The sequence below is a fragment of the Crassostrea angulata genome, chromosome 6 (genome assembly GCF_025612915.1).
Source record: "Crassostrea angulata isolate pt1a10 chromosome 6, ASM2561291v2, whole genome shotgun sequence".
NCBI lineage: Eukaryota > Metazoa > Mollusca > Bivalvia > Ostreida > Ostreidae > Magallana > Magallana angulata.
Window position 1 is genome coordinate 54,694,748 of NC_069116.1, and position 22,506 is coordinate 54,717,253.

A 22,506-nucleotide genomic window follows, 5' to 3' on the forward strand; every position below is an offset into this window, starting at 1 on the left:
ACATGTACCAACAGAATGAATAGTATTTTATAATATGTTGTAAGTGCATCAGATTTTGCGCAGGTACATGTAAAAAAAATCAGCTGTCTGATTTACCGGTCTAACGTTACACGTAAAAATTTTAAATTCAAAATAAAGACAATGGTTCCTCTCAAGTTCAAATAAAAAGAAACTAAACATGGTATAAAAGATAATCAAAACAAGCTAAAACCACCGTCACAAATGAAAATGTCAACGCATTGAAAGATTTAACCTACATTTACTTCACATAAACGGCACAAATATATTTTGGATGATTCAAATATTCCATTCGCGCGTAAAACTGTTGCACAAAAAGCAAATTCATCTTTGTTCAAGATGGCTGCTTCTAACATAGACTGGTCCTCTAAACTGGTTTTCGATATATGAAATATCGAGCCCGAAGTCAAACTGATTGACCCCCATTCTCTCGGTCTTATTATTATTTTCGTAAATTACTCAAATTTGAAACAAAATTAGCCCTTAATTTTCGCAATTTATATTTTCCTCCCCGTAAAGATTATTTTTGCTAGATTACGTTGAATTTGTCTTAATAGTTCTTGTGAAGAATAATTTTAAAAATGCACCCCCCCCCTTTTTTCTACAGTTTCGAGGTTTTCTCCGCTTTGAATAAAGATAGGTCTTTCATTTCTGCAATCTATATTTGCCTTCCCATAAGGATGCTTTGTGCCAAATTTGGTTGAAAATGGCCAAGCAGTTTTAGAGAAGAAGTTCAAAATGTAAAAATTTTACAGACGGACGGACGGACGGATGACGGACAAAATTTGACCAGAATAGCTCACGTAAGCTTTCAGCTCAGGTGAGCAAAAAACCGTGTCGATTAAAATTAGAACACAATCCTTGACACTGTTTTACAGAACTTATTTGTTTGTTAGAAACAATAAAATGAATGGTGCAAGTAATGCACGATATTATTACCGACTACATACTTTCTTCGTTTATTCAATACACAGCGAGCCCGATAACTAACCCGAACCTTAAAAAATTGGCATATTAAAAATTAATTTTCTCGAAAATATGTCAACCAGACGCTACAAAGTTGTAAACTTGATCTGTAGTTCGTTTAAATTATCATTTTAAAGCTGTTCAGCAAATTTCATATTATTCCTCAAACGCATAAATAAAAAAAAAAAGCGTGGAAAACTGAAGGGACAGACAGACAGACGGATGGACAGGCGGACTGATGGACACAGAGGAAAGCTATAGTCCCCTCCGGTGAAACCGGTAGGGGATAATAAATAGGAATAATGTGAAATGTTACATATAGAAACTCGAAAGATGTACCTAAAAACTGGGAGCGGTAAGTCTTAATCTACTTGTGTATTCCTCTGTTGATACACAATCAGGTGTATTTGTTATTGCACCATTGCAAGGCTCAAACAGAAAGACTAGAAATGTAAGGGTTTTGGGCTATTCGTGTTAATTACACTCGTGAATAAACAGTATGAAAACATTGTCGATTAAATAAGATATGCTTTGCATTTTTTTGTTGGTCGAACGGTTTCAGTAAACCCAAATCAAAATCCAGGAAAAGATCCTGACTTTTGATAGCACGATATTCCAGGGGTTCGTGAGAAGCGGTGCGGATCAGAAACCCTTGGATAGCGAAGATGAGGGGGATGAAGAAAATGAGTAATTTCCGATCTGAAGTCAGGCCATTTTCTTTTTATCATAGACAAAAAGCATGTTGGAATAAAGAAACATTATATCAAGCAGTTATTATGCGCAGATCATGCATACCTCAATGGTTTTCACAATTATCAGTTACTACGCGTACCTATTAAAGGACAAGTACATTTCCAAAAGGTGATATAGGTAACTCAGATAGTTAACAGTAAGTTTCAGCTTGTCTTCTTCCACATGCAAGCACATGTGTAATCCTGATAAAAAAAGAGGTATCATGGCAAGGGGGGTGTCATCGCAACAAGATTGTGTACTAGCGTGGTAGAGTGTACATTTTAAATTAATAATTGATTAATAATTGATATTCAATGCTAAGCATCAAATTCAAAATGGCCACCTTGGTCACCACTTTGTAACAAACTTGAAATCTACATACTTAGTGATATTTTGTTCATCCTTTAAGTTATAATGAATTTTAACATGTATACTTTCGTTTGAAATTAACAAATTATATCAATGTAATTATAATCTCTAGTTGAATATTTCCATATATCTGACACCTCGCAGTCCGTTCAATAGACCCAGATATCTACGACCTAGCAGCTATGCTAGCTGCTATGATACAGGTAAGTACATGGAAGAGTTTAATAGGCGTTAACTCCAGAAAAGGTTTTACTTAATGTTTTGACTGACCTTTGTCCAATCAGATTGTAGAGGGCAGTGTTAAGACATTACCGCTCGTGAGTTGAGAGAGAGAGAGGAGAGGAGACAGAGATATATAAAAAGCCGCAATGTTCGCAGAAAGGTTGCAGCTAGCTGCGAACATCTGCGAGCATGACATTTCTTCCTGCAAACAAATTTGTTTGCTGCAGACTTGCTGCAAATTTGCAGCAAGTCAGTTAGTCTGCAGCAAACATCACTGTTCTGTAAGGGCGAGTGTGTGTTAACAGGTTAATGGAGTAAATTATAGATGACGCAGATGAACAAACTATCTATCAATAGTTATAAAGTGACAAATCAAGGTCTAGTATATCTTATAAATTTATGTAACTTTGAAGTGTTTTGAAATTCTTTAACCGGGGAACAACGATGTCTATATTTAGATAATGGGATGAGGTAATGTCAAACATCGAAGACATTTAAGAAACTGTTTTCATAACAAGTGTTACCGTAAGTATTCTAATCAAAGTATGCCGAATCTTCCTGGACTTTTCTTAAATATAGGTTGTAAATTTACTTTAAAAAACTTTCTTCATGATGGTTACTCAGTATGAAACATTCTTTACCTAAGGACGAATTTGTCCGCCATTGTTTTATTTTTCCACTAAGCATCCGCCTGCTTTGCCTTTCCTTTTCACTACATCTAAATTCATAAGTGATCATTCATTCGCATTTCAAAATATTTAATGCCGTATTCTCGGACTCCGTGCCAGGAAATTAAGTTGTGGTTAGTTACGTCATTCTTATACATGTACATGTACGAAGATACTGTTGTCGACGGCCAAAGAAATTTTCACTGTCGTTCTTTAAAACACTTCAAAGTTATACCAATATACGATATCCATGTAATTTTTATATCTTGATTTCTTCATCAGCACTTATAATTTACTCAATTCTCTCTCTCTCTCTCTCTCTCTCTCTCTCTCTCTCATTCAACTCACGAGCGGCAATGTCTTAACTCTGCCCAGCTACAATCTGATTGGACAAAGGTCAGTCAAAACATTACGTAGAAATTTTTCTGGAGTTAACCCCTATTAAACGCTTCTACGTAGGTCGCTACATTGAACGCAGCCCTGGGCTGCTTTCAAGATCGTAGCTGCTACATATTGTACATGAATTTGGAGGGCTTCGAAGCATCTGCGCTGTTGTAATACATAGTGATAACTCAGTGAAAGTTCATTGAAACACCATTGAAAATGAATACTTATGCAAATTAGTTTGCACCAGTTAAATGATATCATCTTTCAATGCTAAATTGATGGAAAAAGGATGGTTTACACAAATGCATTGAAAACCCATTGATTAGTTTCATTGATTTACAGAAGATAATAAAGTATGTCAAGACCAAGTTGCATCATAAGATAGCCCAGAACATTTTGCAGAATACTGACCCAGAGAAATCTCAATATAGAATTCAAATATCCCCATAAATATGAATATATAATGCTTGTTATACATGTAACTGTACAAAATTCATAAGAAAATGAATAAGGAAAACTTAATTGTGCTTAAAAATAAGTAAATATTATCTAAATGGTCTCATGCATGCACATGCATACTTACATGCATCAATTATTTACTAGTTCATTGACTTCTGACTTCCATATACGATCTAAAATGGTAGACATAAATTAAGCCTATATTACATAACTAATTTTTTTTATTCATCCATACACTTGCTGCTTGCAATACTTATAGCACTTTATTGATAGTGTGTAAATGTTAATTAATTAGTCTTTACACAAATATATTAACATCTGTATCAAATCATACAAGTGTAGGAATTTGATATTGAAAATATTACCTTAAGTGACCAAGAATATATCCCCAGAAAAGTTCCATAAATTTACTCTATAAATATGCCAAAAAAGAGCTGGATGCCCAACCATGACACATTTTCCTGACAATGAACATCAAAAGCATGTTTAGGCTCTGGCCAAGATGAACATTCAAAATTTGCAACTCAACTTCCTGTTATACAGTGATGTTAATTCTTAGTGTTCAGTTTATCTGGCAGAGGCCATGCAGTGACCCAGATTGGCAACTCAGCTTGAAATACAATGTAAATCTAGAAATTTGTATAGGTTCCATTTAACTGTTCCTGAAAATAAATGGTATTTTACTGGGAAACAGTAACATTGAAGTTAAAGTGAATTGGAAAACTGGTGTTTCACTGAGAGTTGCAGGCCATTGAAAATGCAGTATTTTGAAAACTGCTTTTAACTGGTAGGTATAAAACTGGTCAGATGCATACACAAGAAAAATAAATGCACAATCAATGGTATTTCAATGAAAACTGGAAAATCAATGGAAGTTCAATGGAATTTCAATGGAAAAAAGCCATTTTTTTTCTCTAAGGGTTAAGTATCAAAATTTATTTTCAGAAGTACAAAACAGAATAATCTATCAGCAACCAACCTACAATTAACATTAAGGAGATTTTCATTTGTTTAATTATTAATTAATCATAATGGTGTCCGTTTTTAACCCAAGTAAATTATGACCAAGAGGAAATATATGGTCGAGAAAGTGTAACGATGCAACAAGCTGAAGTTCCTTATCAAATCATTCTTGACAAGTAATTAATAAATGAAATTAAGATATAAATTAACTAAATTAACGAAAGAGCGAACGTGCTTGCACTTGTAAAGCAATTAATCAACAATGCATGAGGTAATTTTAGAAAATAATAATCATCAAATACATTCGTTTAAATTGACATTTTAATTACGGTGTACAAATATTGCATAATATTAAAATTTTAATTTATGATTTTACATCATAAAGAAAAAAAATCAGATCACGAAAAATGTTTTTTCAGTCATTAACATGAATGTTATTAAATAAGAAAAGATATAAAAAGCTTTAGACCAGTAAACAGCATTACTTATTTCTTCAATTGCAGCAGGACAGAAAATGCACGATACGTTTATATTTCAGTTTTTCTTTGTTTCTGCTGTGTTAATTGTATGCCTTCCACAGGAGTCAATTGCAGGTGAGGAAGGCAGTAAGATTTTATTGTCAAATTTGTAAAACATTGGGGATGTAATTTGCATTTTTAACATTTACTTTAAGTGCTACTATAGCTATTAATTTAGATTGAATCGACATCATGGTCGAAGAAAATTCATATATATATGTTTTGTAAGTGTATTTCATTAAGCTTCCTCTGTTAGTTCCCGGCTGTATCTGCGCAGCCGTCTATGATCCCGTGTGTGGAGTGAATGGAAGAACGTATTCAAATGAATGCCGAGCCAGATGCGAGTAAGTTATAATCATGGTCGAATATATCTTTTTGTCATTAATTGTTTACCCCAAGTATAACTAAAGCAGAGATATTTATTTATATTTATAACAATTATAGCTTAAGAGAATCAAATAATCTGCTCCTAAATGAAATGATAAAAAATAACTTACTACTATAAGTATTTCAACTTATTGTAAATGCTACTTAATTTTCTGGTGCTGGTTTAGTTTCAGTAGTAATACATGTAAATTAAATTTGCTTGGGTTTTAATGAAAGTCTGCTATGTTAAAATCTTTTTTTTAAATAATGCAGCATTTTATTAATTGTTTACAAGATACGTGCCAGTGAGGTGTAGAGGTTCCTGTCCCTGTGGAGGCTGTGTGTGCACAAGGGAGTATGACCCTGTGTGTGGAATAGATGGGAGGACTTATTCCAATCCATGTTCTGCTCGCTGCAGGTATGTCTAGTTTTGGAGGATGTGGGGGTTAAAAGTAGACTTAACTTTTTAAATGAATAGTTTCTGATGCATATAAAGGTTACATTTACAGTGATTTCTAGTGTCTTGCATACTATACTTATAATTAAATGCTTTTTAAAAGTAATTCCTCTTTTATTTCTCATAATTTTAGTGGAATTTACTCTTATCGGCCGGGAGAATGTTCAAACGGAAAAAGGTATGTTTTTTACTAAAGTATTTGTGTATTATTGATCTTGCGAGTAAATTTTCTATTTTCTGAATGTTTTATTACCTTTAATTTGTTAAATCATGCTTGCAGGTATTAATACCGACGATGAACTCGAAAGAGAAGATTAAAAAGATTTCATTGTTTGTTAAGAAATGAAATAAAACATTTAAAATCAAACCCTGTAATGAATATTTGAAGATAAAATTCTTCGACTAAATATTATAACTTTGAAAATCATAAAAATAAGCAATAATTATTTCCTTGCTTGAGGGGGATGGTACACTAATTTTTCTTTTGTCTTTATTTTTTTTATGAATTCTCTGCGTTGAAAAACGCAATTTACTAAAACGCAATTAGTATTCATTCAAAACATCAGCAAAATATGCATATTTTTCGTGCAACATTCTGATATTACCTGCTGTGTCACACAGTTATAAAAAGAAAATTAGTATATTTTCTTTTATCCAAAGTATTTATATTTTGGGTTCTTGATTTACAAATGTAGTAGGAAAGGAGGAATGAGTATATAAATACAATGAAAACATATGGCTGGACCGCGAATCGAACCTGGGACCCCTGCAACTCTAGTCAGGAGCTCTACCACTGAGCTACCTAGGCCGATATCCACGGTCCATAAAGCCCCAACTACTACATTCCTCCCTCCTTAAATAGTCTTCGACCCCGAAGACCCAACACAAGTTCGCCTTCTCAGGACTTATATATTAAATTTATATGCCTGAACAAGGAAGGCCAAGGCACCATCTGTAGTAGGAAAAGTGGGATAATGAAAACATATGGTTGGACCGGGAATCGAACCTGGGACCACTGCAACGCTTCGCGTCGGTTGACAATGGTTTCCTCGGGGTGTCAATTTCAACTGTTACGCTCCCAAACAGGCACTATTAATATAAATAAATATTCACCTCATAGCTATAGGTCACGTGTGGGAGAATATAACGTTTCAATTTTTCTAGAATGTTAGATTTGAGCCAATCAGAGGCACACATAAGGGGGCTGTGATTGGTGTAACAAGGGGCCGTCATTTTAAAGCGTTGAAAGTAGGTCATCGAGTATTCAAAGACTTATTATGTTTAATTAAAATCGATTTTGATAACCAAAAGTTTCGCACGGAAGACAGTGATTATTGATAAACTATCTCTAGTAACCTGGGAGTCGAGATATCTTTGGAAAAGCTCAAACATTTCGACAATGTGCAGGTGTGGTAGGCGCCATTTTATTGAAAATTTCGAATTCTACCGGAGAACTTCTAATTTTTTTTCGTTCAAAATCATTCCATGTGAATAGAAAATCTACATTTATAAAAGAAAACCATCTCACATGTATGAATTGAGGAGTATTTGATAGAAAACCCGGCGTAGGGGGTTGATGATCTTGTGGCGATAGGGGCTGTGGCTCTTTTTTATTTTAGAAATTGTTAAACAAAAATCCATGTCAACCACTTATTTTCTTTATCAAAGTATATCATCTATTATAACTATTTTCTATGTCAGAAAATGTAATATATTATATTTTCTCAAAACGCTTTGCAAAAATGACGATTCACTGTCACAACAACGTTACGTTACAATCTCAATTTTAACAGTATTTTGGCATTACTATAGTTTTAACAAACACCATGCGTAACGTCCGAATGTGCTTTATACTTTCCGGACTATCTTGCGAACGAGATTAAAGTTAAAACAAGAATAGAATTCCTGGGTCCCCCGCCGGTCAAGCTGTCTAGTATCGAGTCCATCGACCAAGGCTGATTTAGGAACTTGACCAAGGTATTAGTGGTATAAACATTTAGTATAAATTTAATGAAAATCCGTCAAAATTTGTAGGCATGAGAGCGCTTACAAGGCCAATTTTCGGATAAACTGGAGTCATTATTGTGGTCAAAGTCCCATAACTCCAACAAAAAGGATCGACCAATGCTGATTTTCAAACTTGACCAAAGTATTATTGATATAAACATTTGGTATAAATCTAATGAAAATCCGTCAAAATTTGTAGGCATGAGAGCGCTTACAAGGCCAATTTTTTGATAAAACGGAGTCATTATTGCGGTCAAAGTCCCATAACTCCAACAAAAAGTATCGACCAATGCTGATTTTCGAACTTGACCAAAGTATTAGTGGTATAAACATTTGGTATAAATTTAATGAAAATCTGTCAAAATTTGTAGGCATGAGAGCGCTTACAAGGTCAATTTTTGGATAAAACAGAGTCATTATTGCGGTCAAAGTCCCATAACTCCAACAAAAAGTATCAATCAATGCTGATTTTCGAACTTGACCAAGGTAATAGTGGTATATACATTTGGTATAAATTTAATGAAAATCCGTCAAAATTTGTAGGCATGAGAGCGCTTACAAGGCCAATTTTTTGATAAAACGGAGTCATTATTGCGGTCAAAGTCCCATAACTCCAACAAAAAGTATCGACCAATGCTGATTTTCGAACTTGACCAAGGTAATAGTGGTATAAACATTTGGTATAAATTTAATGAAAATCTGTCAAAATTTGTAGGCATGAGAGCGCTTACAAGGTCAATTTTTGGATAAAACAGAGTCATTATTGCGGTCAAAGTCCCATAACTCCAACAAAAAGTATCGACCAATGCTGATTTTCGAACTTGACCAAAGTATTAGTGGTATAAACATTTGGTATAAATTTAATGAAAATCTGTCAAAATTTGTAGGCATGAGAGCGCTTACAAGGTCAATTTTTGGATAAAACAGAGTCATTATTGCGGTCAAAGTCCCATAACTCCAACAAAAAGTATCAATCAATGCTGATTTTCGAACTTGACCAAGGTAATAGTGGTATATACATTTGGTATAAATTTAATGAAAATCCGTCAAAATTTGTAGGCATGAGAGCGCTTACAAGGTCAATTTTTGGATAAAACGGAGTCATTATTGCGGCCAAAGTCCCATAACCCCAACAAAACGTATCGACCAATGCTGATTTTCGAACTTGACCAAGGTAATAGTAGTATAAACATTTGGTATAAATTCAATGAAAATCCGTCAAAATTTGTAGGCATGAGAGCGCTTACAAAAAAGTGTGACGGACGGACGCACGGACACACGGACGCACGGACACACGGACGCACGGACGGACGCCCGGCATTTCTATGTCCCCGCACCGCGTTGCGGCGGGGGACAATTAAAAATTAGATATCATTAACCTTCTGAAAATAGATTGATGATAACATCATTACAGTAGCACATTCAGGCACAGTGGAGGGGGAGGGGACATATGTTGAATTATTAGGATTGTTCACTACACCTTTTAAACCAGTCTTTTGAAACCTGAATCGACCGAATTGAGACAGATTTGCTTTCTCTATCCACTATCTATCCACTATCTATAATTTAACCCAATTTTAGAAATATCAAAAACGAACAATGTGAATTAAATGTAAAGTGTTGTCTTTTAAATAACAAGTGAACAAACATCTTCGCTTGCCAAGGCTTTTCGGTCCACTCAGCTCCCTATAAATGGGGTTTATGGGGAGCAGAGTGGACCGAAAACCCCTGGCTAGCGAAGATCGTGAACAAATTGTGACTACATGTATATTAATATAAGTGTTGCATGCAATAATGAAGTTTTTTGTCGAAGTGTTTCCTTTTGCATGTCGGTAAAAACAAAGATTGTTGAATTCATCTTTAAATTTACTTTTGTCGAGAACATGCAATCTGTCTCGCATACACTTACTTTCCATAGAGGCAACTCGCTGTTTTTTTTGTTTGTTTTTGTTTTTTGTCTCGTGAACAAATCATGTTATTTTTCCAGTTTTACATTTTTTAAAAAATATTTCAGCCAACCCAGGCTTTACGAGGCCGGGTCTAATTTGTTCTGCCCTAGATTTTTGGATGAAATTTTTTTCATGAATTTCTACTGATTTAATTATTTTTTTAAGATAAAAAAAAAAGACATTTACCACACCGTTTGTTTAAAGGGTCATCTCAATTTTTTTTTTAATTTTTAACATAGGACCCTATGGGATTTTGCTTTAAATGTATCAATTTTGCACATTTGTACATTTTTTTTTAAACTTCTGCCCTAGGGATTTCTTTTTCTGTTCTACATATTAAAGTTATTACAAAAAGGCATCAAATGGTCAAATAAAAAAAGCCTTTTACCTCCTGGTTTGTCCCAGGGGTCTTATCAAATTTGTTTTTTGTATGCCCAATTTCCCAGATTTGTCAGATAATGGTTATTTTTTATTTGACAAAAGCAGAAATGGTGATCTTTATTGTATTATTAAAACATTCAGACATATTTAAGTAATAAATCAATATATAACATCACATATTAAGGGTCATTAATATAAAATGCATGGTTACTGTCTTGAAATACTAGTTTATGAATCAAGCTATATTAAGGCAGGTTAAGAAAACGTGACAGGGGGTTAGGCTTGCTGAACCCTCTTCACGTTTTCGACCCGAGCCCGAATATAGCTTATACTTCGAGACATTTATGTTTATTCCACAATATAATATCAATTTTACGCATCAAACGAGCTATTTTCAACAAACCTGAATATCTGCAGTTGAAACTATCACGCCATGGCGTCAACCAAGCAAAAAGATGACGTGATAATACAAATGAAACGCTGCGCGAAAGCGTGCGTATTCGTTTTGTACTCAGCCTCGTTAATTATAAATGCAGTCGTTCTCAATTAGAATATTTTGGAATTATTTAATTTTAGATCCTCGATTTTTTTTTCTTAAATTCTGGATTTTTAATGATTATATCGTTCTCGGGATATCCATTGAATTTAATTTAATCGCACTCACCAAATTTAGATTACTATCCATACATCTACTTATATGTTATACATTTACTTTCATGAAAATATATTGAAAAAATACAATTTTCAAAGAAATTCCATTTTATTAATAGCCTGCATGCAGTTTATATATAATTTTCCAATGATTCCATTAAAACAAAGATTCTACCTTTGTCAATATTTTATACACAAAGCAGCAAGGGTAGTTTCTAAAATTTATATGAGAATTGATTTTTATTAAATATGAATTTAAGTAAATCATGGTTCTTATATTAAAATGAATTAAAGAATATAAATTAAAAAAAAAAACGGGAGTAGAAATACGTTGAATAGATATAGAATTCAATACTCTCATGTTCATCGCTTTATCAATATGTGGAATTTGTTGGGAAAATTTGCTTATATGAAATATAGTCACAGCCCCCCTTCGCCACAAGATCATCAGCCCCCTACGCCATATCAGGTTTTCGATCAAATACTCCTCAATTCATACATGTGAGATGGTTTTCTTTTATAAATGTAGATTTTCTATTCACATTGGATGATTTTGGACGAAAAAACTTAGTTCTTCGGTAGGATTCGAAATTTTCAATAAAATACCCTGAAAATAATGCGTGGCGCTTACCCCCACCTGCATACTGTCGAAGTGTTTGAGCTTTTCCAAAGATATCTCACCTCCCATGTTACTAGAGGTATTTTATCAATAATCACCGTCTTCCATGCGATACTTTTGGTTATCAAAATCGATTTAATTAAATATAGTAAGTCTTCGAATATTCGATGACCTACTTTCACCGCTTCAAATCACGGCCCCCGTGTTACACCGATCACGACCCTCTTATGTGTGATTCTACACAGTGAGTGGGTTAAAATGTAATCAATTATATATTTTTATGTCTTTTAAAATTTTTTTGGAAGTTAATAGATTAATGTATTTCTTCAGTACGTCAGTTTTCGTAAAATTAAAAATTTTGTTAACAAATTATGCAATTCAAAAGATAGAGAAATTGTTGAAGTTGGTCATTATAACATTGTTTGATATAAAAGTACTTTTACTAATAATTCGGATAATAATGAGTCATGTAAACTACACTCCTTGTCAAAAGGGACTCACTAAAAGGGGCATAAAAATGATAGTTTTAAACCAATTGGGTCATACAGTTGCGATTGATACGATACACAGACAAATGGTAATATTTTATTCACAAGCAGATAGAATTGCACATTCAGCAGATATCAAAAATAATGTTTCCAGTGTGACATAACTGGGTTATCAAAAGTTCGTCGACTGATCCTCAGGTGGAATGACTATAGGAAGGAATAAATCACTGTCATTTGACTTTTCTGAATTCCCCAGATATCGCCTCTAAGTCTTTAGGAAAGGCCAGGCCCTTGCTCTTGTAGTGGGTTTCTATCTTTTTCATCATAATGTCCTCTATAAATTGGGCGTTTTTCACAATGAAATCATGCTGGAAAACAAAACAATCCCATCAGATGATGACCGAAACGTGCTAACACCAGATGTTGAAGATGTGAAAAAGGTGTGTGGCTGCTATACAAGTATTTATTATTTGCCAGTGCAACGCCTACGGATTCTTAAAATCAAAGATAAATATGTACCCTTATGTATTACAATTCTAAGTTTGCTGTCAACATGATTGATATATATTCAGTTTCAGAGTACACCTCATAAGGCAAAAACAGATCCAAGGTTTCTTTTGTTTGGTGCTTATGCAGTTTACGTTTTGATACCTTGAGAAGTAATGAAATTTCAGGCCAAGATAAAACCAGTTAGAACGTTTTAAATACGAAATTTTTTCTTCTTTCTCTCGACATGACATTTCCTTTGGATTGACCATAATCTAGACCATTTTGTAACAGACTAAAAGTAAATCCAAGTAAGATTAAAACTCTCTTTTTTACAGAGACATTGTACCTTAAAATCTTTAACAAATACTCGTATCTTAATTGCTAACAAGATTTTCTATTCATTATTTTGGACACCTTCTTTCTTATAAAGTTCGCTCAGGCAAATAAAGATTGCTTGTACAGTCAATGACCAAACACAAGTGATATCAAATCGTTCTTTTTTTTGGTTATTATTCTGTTTTCTACACGTTTTGGTCAAGTAAACAGAGATGATTACACACCAAAGGTTGATTAATATTGCATTCCTGGCTTTATTATATTTTTTTTTTACAACTACCGGTGTTGTCGTCGTTCATTCAGTGAAATGTACTCACTTTGAGCGAGAGGATGCCTCACACTACAAGCATACTCATGCTTAAACAGGTAAATTTCAAATTGCATATTCACTCTGGGTATTACAACGTTTCACTGGATCGGTGTGGCAAGCGAAGGCGCTTAAACAGTACATTACTATTGACCGAGAAGTACTCGGTGTTCGAGCATGCACTGTTTCTTTTAATTTCGAGTGATGCTATTAAGTTGTGCTTCTTTTTATTTGTTGAACATTCAAGACTGATTTAAAAGTATAATTTTTACATGATGGAATAAATGTTTAAACACGGCAATTTTCAGACTTGACAATCTTAATTTGCATCATATAATGTCAGTAGCTATACCCCAGTAACGAAACCGTCGTAACGAAATCGTATGGGTGCTTTCTGGGATGTAGAGAAAACATAGTCCTCACCGTCATTGAGTAAACTTACATCCATGGAATACTTTCTCCACTTTATCCTTAACAAATCCCATTAAGTTTTATATTGCCATGAAAAGAACGTATCATGATGTAAGAAGTAAATCAATTCGTACACATATAAATTAACGCTTTCTTTTTACGTTTTAAAAATGTTTTAAAAGCATTTTTATTTCGTAAGATATCAACATTTATTCAACTACCTATAATTTATAGTGTTTGTATTGTTCATTCATTAATATGTTTTACAACGTGTGAAGAATTTTGTGATCAATCAAAATTTATAACCTACGTGTATATTGAATACTGAGCGCTACAACTCAAAGAAATTGCATGGGCTGAACTAAGTCTTTCAAAAAGTTGTAGTAATCATCATAACCGCGACATGTAAGGAAGACTGGCTGATCTTTCTGTGTAGCGAGCTGATCGACATTAACCAGTTAACGATAATTTGCCTATTTTATTAACTTTCTATGGATATCTAAAAAATAAATCATAATAAATGCCCATGTTATTCTTTTAAGACATTAAAAGTAGAAAAATCAAATTTTTAAAAAAATCTTTGCTTAAAGCATGTTCATGTTCCTCTAATGTCACATGCATGTGCTGTGTGAATATAAACTACATGCTCATACTTATATTTCAAGCTCAAAATACAAAAAAATATTTTGTTTTTGAAGAATATATTTGTTTTAACTGTTTATTTTCAATGAAAAATGAGGAAAATGGGTGGCAAATGTCAAACTTTTTCTGTATCTGAGGAATAAATCTAACCACTGCAGACTGCCTACAGTCTCAGAAAATTGATAGTTAAGTACATGCAGTATTTTCTCAATTTCTTTTTTATGTCCAATTTATACATGTATATATATTATCCATTTCAATATTCCATATGGGTATCCAGATAACATGTCATGTGATATTTGAATTTTACAATTTTTAAATTGCAAGGAAATGCTTTCATTTTCTACATAATTCACTTAAAGATGTCTAGTACAGGAAAAACAATAAATGAAATCAACTATGATATATTATAAGAAATTAAGGATTAAGATGACAGTCTGAAATCATTTACTGTTAATTGACCTTGATAAGAAAAATTAGAAAATACCTTTTAAAAGACAAGTTCTCTACTTAATACCCCCAAAGTTTATAAAACATTTAGGAGATATAAAGGTAATAAAGAATTTTTTTCAAGACTTAATTTCTAGAATGCAAGATATTCCTGCACTACTATGAGAAAAAAAAATTGCATCATGGAAAAATATTTCAAATCGGCCAGAAAAATTGTTCAATATTTTTGGCACAGCATTATTGTAAATAATGTAATACAATTTCTTTATATTTGTTTATTTCAGCAATACAGTTAACTTTTTCCAGAATATACAATCATTTTCAAATTAATGTTTTCGTACTTAGCTGACTTTTATAGTACTTGTTCCTATTATCTGCCCTTACCTCTTTGTTAAAATCTGGAGATTGTAGTGATGTTCTGATGTGGTTAAGTTGTTCCTGGAATATTTCTGACATAGCTGACGTGAGGAGAGATTCCTGTTCTGATGTGTACATGGTCATTAGATCCCTGGAAAGACTCAGACAAGCCTTACAGAAGTTCACTGTGTTCACAGTCAGGGATATGAAGCAGTCATCTGAAACAACCACCATCAATAAGTTAACATAACCAATATGTGACAAATGGGTATCCTAGCAATATGTCATATTGAATACCTTCACAAACAATATATCAGTATATTTTTATACATTACAGATTTTGACAATTCAAACTGACTGTATCTGTGTTTATGCCACCAATTTTCTTTTCATAAAATGACCCATTCACCGACAATCTTACCAAAAATTAGACTTGAAAAAACTGCTTCTCTACGATGCGCTATACAAGATCTAACAACAACCCATATCTTGTATAGCGTAGTGGCTTTAGAGGTCTTATTTAATAAGGTTGCATTCACTGGATGTTATAAGTCCCTGGGACTGTATCAATACTCACCATAGACATAAGGTTTTAAGTCCAGTCCTACAGCCGATACTTCCTCCACAAACTTGTGACAGTCCTTCTCACTCATGTGGTTCATTGGTCTCCATTTGTCTTCCTTTAAAAAGATAAAATGATCTCTTTGTCTATAATTGCAAGTCTATATAGAGTGATCATTAGACATTCTATATAATATTAACAGTCACTAGAAAGAATTTTACAAAAATTTAATTATGGTATAATTTTCATCAAGTTTATGATTTGTTCCAGGAGAAGAACACATAGTGAGATGGACTATGGCTGACAAGAAACAAAGGGTAACAGATTTGTTTCAAAGTTTACAAGCCTAATATAAAGTTAACACACTATGTTGTCCCTGGTTGTAGGGAGTTATACAATTCAATTTTTTTAAACAAAGTCAACAATTTCCATTGCTCAGAAATTCAAGAAAACAACTTTTTACATTCTACAACTTATACGCTTGCACGATCAACTGTTTCCCTGAACTCCATCTACCAGTACATGTAATATGTGAAACATTTTATAACATATATTTATCAACAAATACCAGTCAGCACTTACCGCTCCTCTAAATTTGATTCCTTCTATGATTTGTTCTTTATTGTCTGTCACTGCCTTTTCAACATCAGCACTGATCATATTTTCAAAACAGAAAGAAAGATCCAGACCAATCATCTGAAGCTGTAATCATAAAGGTTAAACTTTAAAATACATGTAAGGCACTGCAAAAATCATCTCATCCAAAAATTTTCAAAATTGTGAAATTTTCAACCTAGTATATGGTCAGACTCTATTTCAACAAAATAGTATTCCAAACAATGGCTTACTCGCCTCTTTACAACTCTGCCTCACGATGCAGACACAATCTGCCATCACTGTTAAGTTAGATTTCCCTCCGAAAACTTGTCGTCTAAATGTCTCCACAAACGACTGCAGTTCATTTTGGGCCCACACAACAAATGCTGCCGAAAGAGGATTGTTTCTTTACACGTATACAAATAGAATACCACCTTAAAAAAATCCTAAACCACTATAAGTACACTGTTGACAAGTGGTTTCCTTACCTGACATGCAGCCATAGTGTTCTTGGAATGCCTTAAGGAACTCCCTTCCTGTCTCCATTAGACTTGGGAAGAACACCCCACACAGACGGCGGATGTACAAGGATGTCGCCCCCTCAAACTTCAGCTGTCGTATGTTGTACTTGATTATTGCACTTCTATTTTTCAGAAAGAGGTCACAAGCCTGAAATATAAAGTAGATAAAGGTTATATAATTACAACTGCATTGCTGTTTCATCATTTTAAATAAATTCACTTAAATTCCTTTTTTTTTTTTTATTTAGAAGAAGAACTCAATTTGTGTCAGTCATAAATATTAGTTTTCAAAAACTGCTAATTTAAGTAAGTTCACCCATTGTCCTATTTAGGCAATAATACAAAAAGTGCATATTAGTTAAAAAAATTCTACATTCATATTCAACTATACTTAACATGAAAAATAAAACTAAATACAGGATAAAATTCAGTGTTTCTGCAAGAGTGTAAATAAAGAACATTTCAATTAGTAATACATATTTAGCTGCAGCCAATTTTGACATTTACCTGGGCTGATTTGCCAAGCCTGATTAACTGTGCCACGGCCCTCCGGGCTGCCCGGGGTCCTCCACGTAGTGACCTCTCGGGCGAGACCTGCAGCTCACTCATGAGTCCCTCTGTCAGCTGCTTCACCCGGTGCTCTATTCTTGATCTGACATAACAAACTAGTGTAAATTTCCCCCTAATATTAATAACCACTTTTACAGTAATTATCTAGAAAGCTCATCATGGAAGCCTGAGATTGAGACATGACATGTACTTAGCTTAATGTAACACATACTGATTTATGTTACCAGGTAATCCCGACCTACCTAAATTCTTTAATGGCTGGAGCTTTGGGACATGTGGCTAGATAGTGATTAACTAAAAAAAAAACAAACCAGATTTAGATCAGTCATACACATGTACAAAAGTAATGTAAATTTATCTGTTTAGTAGGTCATGTAAGTACAATGTTTATAGCACAGTTATTATAAGAGTTCTGACTATCAGTTCCTAATCTAATAAGCTAGAATATAAAAGTTGGATGCTTCACAACAGTTCTACTCAATATTGGCAAAACCGTTTCAGATTTAAGTTAGAAATGTGCCATCAAAGTCTATCTGTACAATACATGAATGATTCCTATATCTATTAAGTGTGATAATACAAACCTCTTTCAACCAGATCTACAGCTCCTTCAAAGTCCCTCTGGGCAATACACATATCCAAGTCCTCGGGCAGCTCTTGGAGCCATTCTGCGCTCAGATAATCCGCTTCAATGGCAGATTGTGACTCGCTGTCGTCTTCCTCAAAGAAGGCTACAACAATACAGCAAATCACAAACCTTTATAAAGTTTTCAACTTTTTATTGACCTGGTCTCAAAGGGATGAAATTTTCATCTTAAAAAAGAAACCATTATTGGGTTTCTGCTTATAGTTTTAAAAGATAAATGAGCTATGGAAGCACAATGTAAATTACGTAAACGAAGCTTTGCATACTCTATTCATGTAGTGGCACCTTTTTCATCATTATCAAAACATTTGCTTTCCACATAAATTGCCACGTTTTATGAAATTCCACATTAAAAAAGTTTGGACTAAAATCAGTCTGGTGCAATTTTAGTACAGGTACATGTATAGCCAATTTTAATGAGTAAGGTGACGGTGCATATACATTTCAAAACTTAATTTCTCCAAAAATCTTTCTGTTTGTTGTTTTTGTTATTATGTATAGAAATAATTGTGTCAAATATATGACATTTATCTAACCAAATTCTGGATACAATGTACGTACGGTTCTTCTCCTCCACTGCTGCACTGACAGCTGCCTGAGCTTGCTGCTCCTGTAACATGGCTTCTTTCTTCTGTTTGTCTCGAGCAGCTTTCTTCTTTTTGGATTCTTCTAGAATGTCTAACCACTGCCTCTATCAAAAAAGAATATATGCATGTACGTAAAAAAAAGTCTCTATTAAATTAGATGTATCTCATGGTTAATATTGTATATATAAGGTTATTTTCGCCCCATGAAATTTTCACATTTCTAAACTAGCTAACAGATTTGTCCTGTCTTGAATTCACCTAGACACAGTTGTGGTTAAATTCTATTCTTATCCTATCCTATTCATCCCATTCTTGAGGATAGTAAAGCCTAAGGCTTAAAAACTTAGTAACCAGATCATTGCACCCCTTTCACTCATGGGCAGCCTTTGATTATACAGGAAGTATGACACAATAATTTGAAGAAAGGGAGACAAATAATGGTCACATAAAAGATTTTTTACAAATATCAATGGACAGAACCTTTGCAATTAAAACATCATACTGTCTATAGGGTTTTTTCCACATGTTTTTACAAATTCCATTTGTGATTAAAAATATTCCTTAAAATACATGTACATAATAACTGATATTGTTTCTGATTGTTTTATATTTTCAATATAAAAATAATTTTAGAAATCGCAAAACATAGGTCATCCCAAAAAATCTCTGACATATCGAGCATATATACACAATACACACCACTATCTTAAATTGTTTTAAATTTTATAACAATTAACATCAAAATTGTCCTTTAACATAAATACATGTACATGTATCTATTAACAAGAGAAGGAAGAAACATTCTGTGAACCTTGGACTTGGAGCTGTCTGCCTGATACATCTTGGAGTCTGGAAACATCAGGATCTTGAAGGCATTTTTATTGGGTCCAGCGTCACGGACATTGACAACGGCTAGACTATCAAGTTCATACAGACCCTGGAATCTGTATCGCACCGGTCCCCGCCTATCATATTCAAAAAAGGAAATGTGATTCAGAGCAATAATCCAATACCTTTCAGGTACATGCTAAATGAAAAAATAAAATGAATAAATCCATATAGCACTTTTGTGCGAAATACACTCAGTAAACTTTTATCTTTATGGTAGATTTGTTACTGAACTGCACGGCAGTAAAGATACATGCATCAAGATACCAAAGACACTATACATGTAATTGACCCAATGATATTATACACACGGTGGAAAACTGTAAACTTGCCTGTTAGGGAGCCAGGATGCTATCATCAGACTGTCGTTGAGGAGGAAACAGTGAACTTTCTGGACGGCAGACAGGGACTCGGGATCAAGCTCCACCAGGTCTCCATTGTGTATCAGCTGTCGGCCAGGAACCTCTGTCACACTCTGTAAATCAAAGCTTCTCTCTCAAATCCTCCTTTAGACCTTATGAGTGTCCACTTAGATAAACATGAAGCTAGAAGGCATTTCTAATACCAAACCATTTGTATACCGGGATCTTTATTGAATCATCTTTTAGAATTGATTGTGGAGTGATACAATTTTTCATTACCATTTATCATTTTCCAGCCTCATAGATATAATTAAGCCCATCTAACCCTGAACTGCAACGAATTTTGTCAATGATACAGTCCATATTAAATGGCCCATAGCTACTTGAATTTCATGTACTATAAGATGAGCAACACACCGAACAGCCCTCCACTTTTTCCAGGAGAAAGGCCAGGTTCTTTCGTGTTTCTTCCTCTGGGTTCTCATCTTCTTCCTTAGCTGTTGGTTCCTCTACAATGGCTATGAAAACAAAGATCTAAATCAAAAATGAGCTTTGAGAAAGGGAGAGAACTTTCAATACACAAAACATTACATTTTTTCCCAATTTAACGAAGAGAAGAAAAAAACTGCAACTGGTGAGCTACATTTATAAAACTATTCCTAATATATGTAGTTTGTTTTGCCTATAAAAAATTGAACTTGAAGCACCTAATTATGATCATTGAAACTGTAAAAATCACTTTCTGCCTCCCCTTAATGAATGCTGTGTTCATTACTTCCAGCAAACAACCATAACAAGAAGCTTTACAAACCTCTGTCACTGACCAAGGACATTTCCATCATGGAGGACATAAGACTCTTCTGTTCTGTCAACATGTGACTCAGCTGGTACATTTCTCCCTCCAAAACTAAACAAAAATGCAAGGAAGTGACATTAAAAAAAATGTGTATCGACATAAAGTGCATTTTCAGAAAATTTGCAAAATTTTAAACACATCATTTTTTTGAGGTACCATTTTGTAGTCAAGGGATTATAATTGATAATATGACTGTATAAAATATGCACATGCATACACAACTTTTAAGCTTAAAAAAAGGCAACAACATATTCAGAATCTAATGATTTCATAGAAGCTATATTGACTTTTTTGCAATTTCCCTATACATATACATTTTTATCATACTTGAGATTTCTTTGGCTGTCTCAATAAACTGGGAGTAGTTTTTGTAGACATTCTTTTTCAGTGAGTGGGCCGTCTCATCCGCCAGGATTTGAACTTTCTGTTTCATAGTAAGTAGTTCCTCCTCCCCACTCTGGGATAACTTGCTGACAACTGGGAGTAAAATGAAATCAGCATTAATACATATATGTACATACAGCTATCAACAACTTAATGTTTATTAATGTTCTCAACTTTCCCTGATTAAAATTACTTTTTAAGAGCAACATGTATTATCTTTATTGCTGAATGAAAAAATACATCTGATTTTAGAACAATTAACTACGAGTTTAATTTAAATCTCCACTAATAGTTACATGTAGGAATTACTTGATAATGTTGTTACCATTAGCCAAGTATATTTACAAGACATATACATAGCACATGCATTGTAGTTGAAATATTGCATGTTCTTTTAAACGATGCAAACCCCTTGAATTATTCACATGTATATAGTTATGGCTAGATTCAATGTATTTATTATGCTTTTAGGGCTGTTACAAATATATTGACTACTAATAACAAGATTCATCAGGATGCAAAACCAAAACCATATTATTTTAATCATTATCATAACAAAAGAGAATAAAAATCATGTATACAGCACCAAACATTTGTAATCTTGATAGAAACTGAAACAGAACTTTATTTTACAACGATTGATAAACAAGCTACATGTAAACAAGTTCTACAACTTCTATAAAAATTAATGTATATCTCGTTGGCACGAATGTTGGAGCGAGGTGGTCAGTGATGTGGGAGGAAACTGGAGTGTCCGGAGAAAACCCACCTGTACAATCGGGTGACCACCATACCCTGTCTCATACAACCACTGACGATCAGGGGGATCAAACTCAGGTCGCAGCAGTGAGAAGTGAGTGCAATCTTCGTAGAGATTTAATTGATGAAGGCTTCGGTTAAGGGGTCAGACCAATGAGAACTTTTAAGGAGATTATAATATTGTTTGTAGAAGTCTAGCAGGAAACAAAATGTAAGTATTTGAACTGCATATATCAAAAGGTCACTGGACATCTCATCAGATCACAGTCGATTGCTTTAGCAAAGCATATATCTTCTGACACGCCCCTTCATTAGCCTAATTATTTTAAAAATGAAGGTTAATTTTAATTTGCGTTTAAAATATCAAATCACAAACTTACAGTTGTCTGGATCGAATCCCTGGCTCGATAAAACTCGAGCCAGTCCATGGCTTGGTTCCGTCATCTCTTGTCAGTTGTCTGGTTTTATTCTGTCAGATGGAGGAAAAAGTGTAAAAATTGGATCTTATACGGTCATTTTTCCGAATAAAGTTTTATGATTTTTAGAGTTTTTAAATAATACC

The 22,506-nt window shown here is 33.8% G+C and overlaps 2 protein-coding genes across 2 annotated transcripts; one reads left to right on the forward strand and one right to left on the reverse strand.

Moving 5' to 3' along the window:
* Positions 1–2,580: 2,580 nt before the first annotated feature.
* On the forward strand, positions 2,581–6,505 carry LOC128190071 (four-domain proteases inhibitor-like). Its single transcript, XM_052861977.1, has 6 exons — positions 2,581–2,684; positions 5,288–5,377; positions 5,559–5,646; positions 5,964–6,086; positions 6,259–6,303; positions 6,406–6,505. The coding sequence occupies exons 1-6, from the start codon at positions 2,633–2,635 to the stop codon at positions 6,410–6,412; spliced, it is 405 nt and encodes a 134-aa protein (XP_052717937.1). The 5' UTR covers positions 2,581–2,632; the 3' UTR covers positions 6,413–6,505.
* A 5,796-nt stretch (positions 6,506–12,301) lies between these two features.
* LOC128190125 (exocyst complex component 8-like) lies at positions 12,302–22,431 on the reverse strand. Its single transcript, XM_052862035.1, has 16 exons — positions 22,325–22,431; positions 21,129–21,278; positions 20,757–20,852; positions 20,363–20,463; positions 19,916–20,058; positions 19,507–19,660; positions 18,670–18,799; positions 18,047–18,193; positions 17,705–17,756; positions 17,400–17,544; positions 16,860–17,040; positions 16,627–16,757; positions 16,357–16,476; positions 15,790–15,892; positions 15,240–15,430; positions 12,302–12,588 (listed from the first exon to the last, which is right to left on the reverse strand). Exons 1-16 carry the CDS (start codon positions 22,386–22,388, stop codon positions 12,451–12,453), a joined length of 2,046 nt encoding a protein of 681 aa, XP_052717995.1. The 5' UTR covers positions 22,389–22,431; the 3' UTR covers positions 12,302–12,450.
* Between the last annotated feature and the right edge of the window lie 75 nt (positions 22,432–22,506).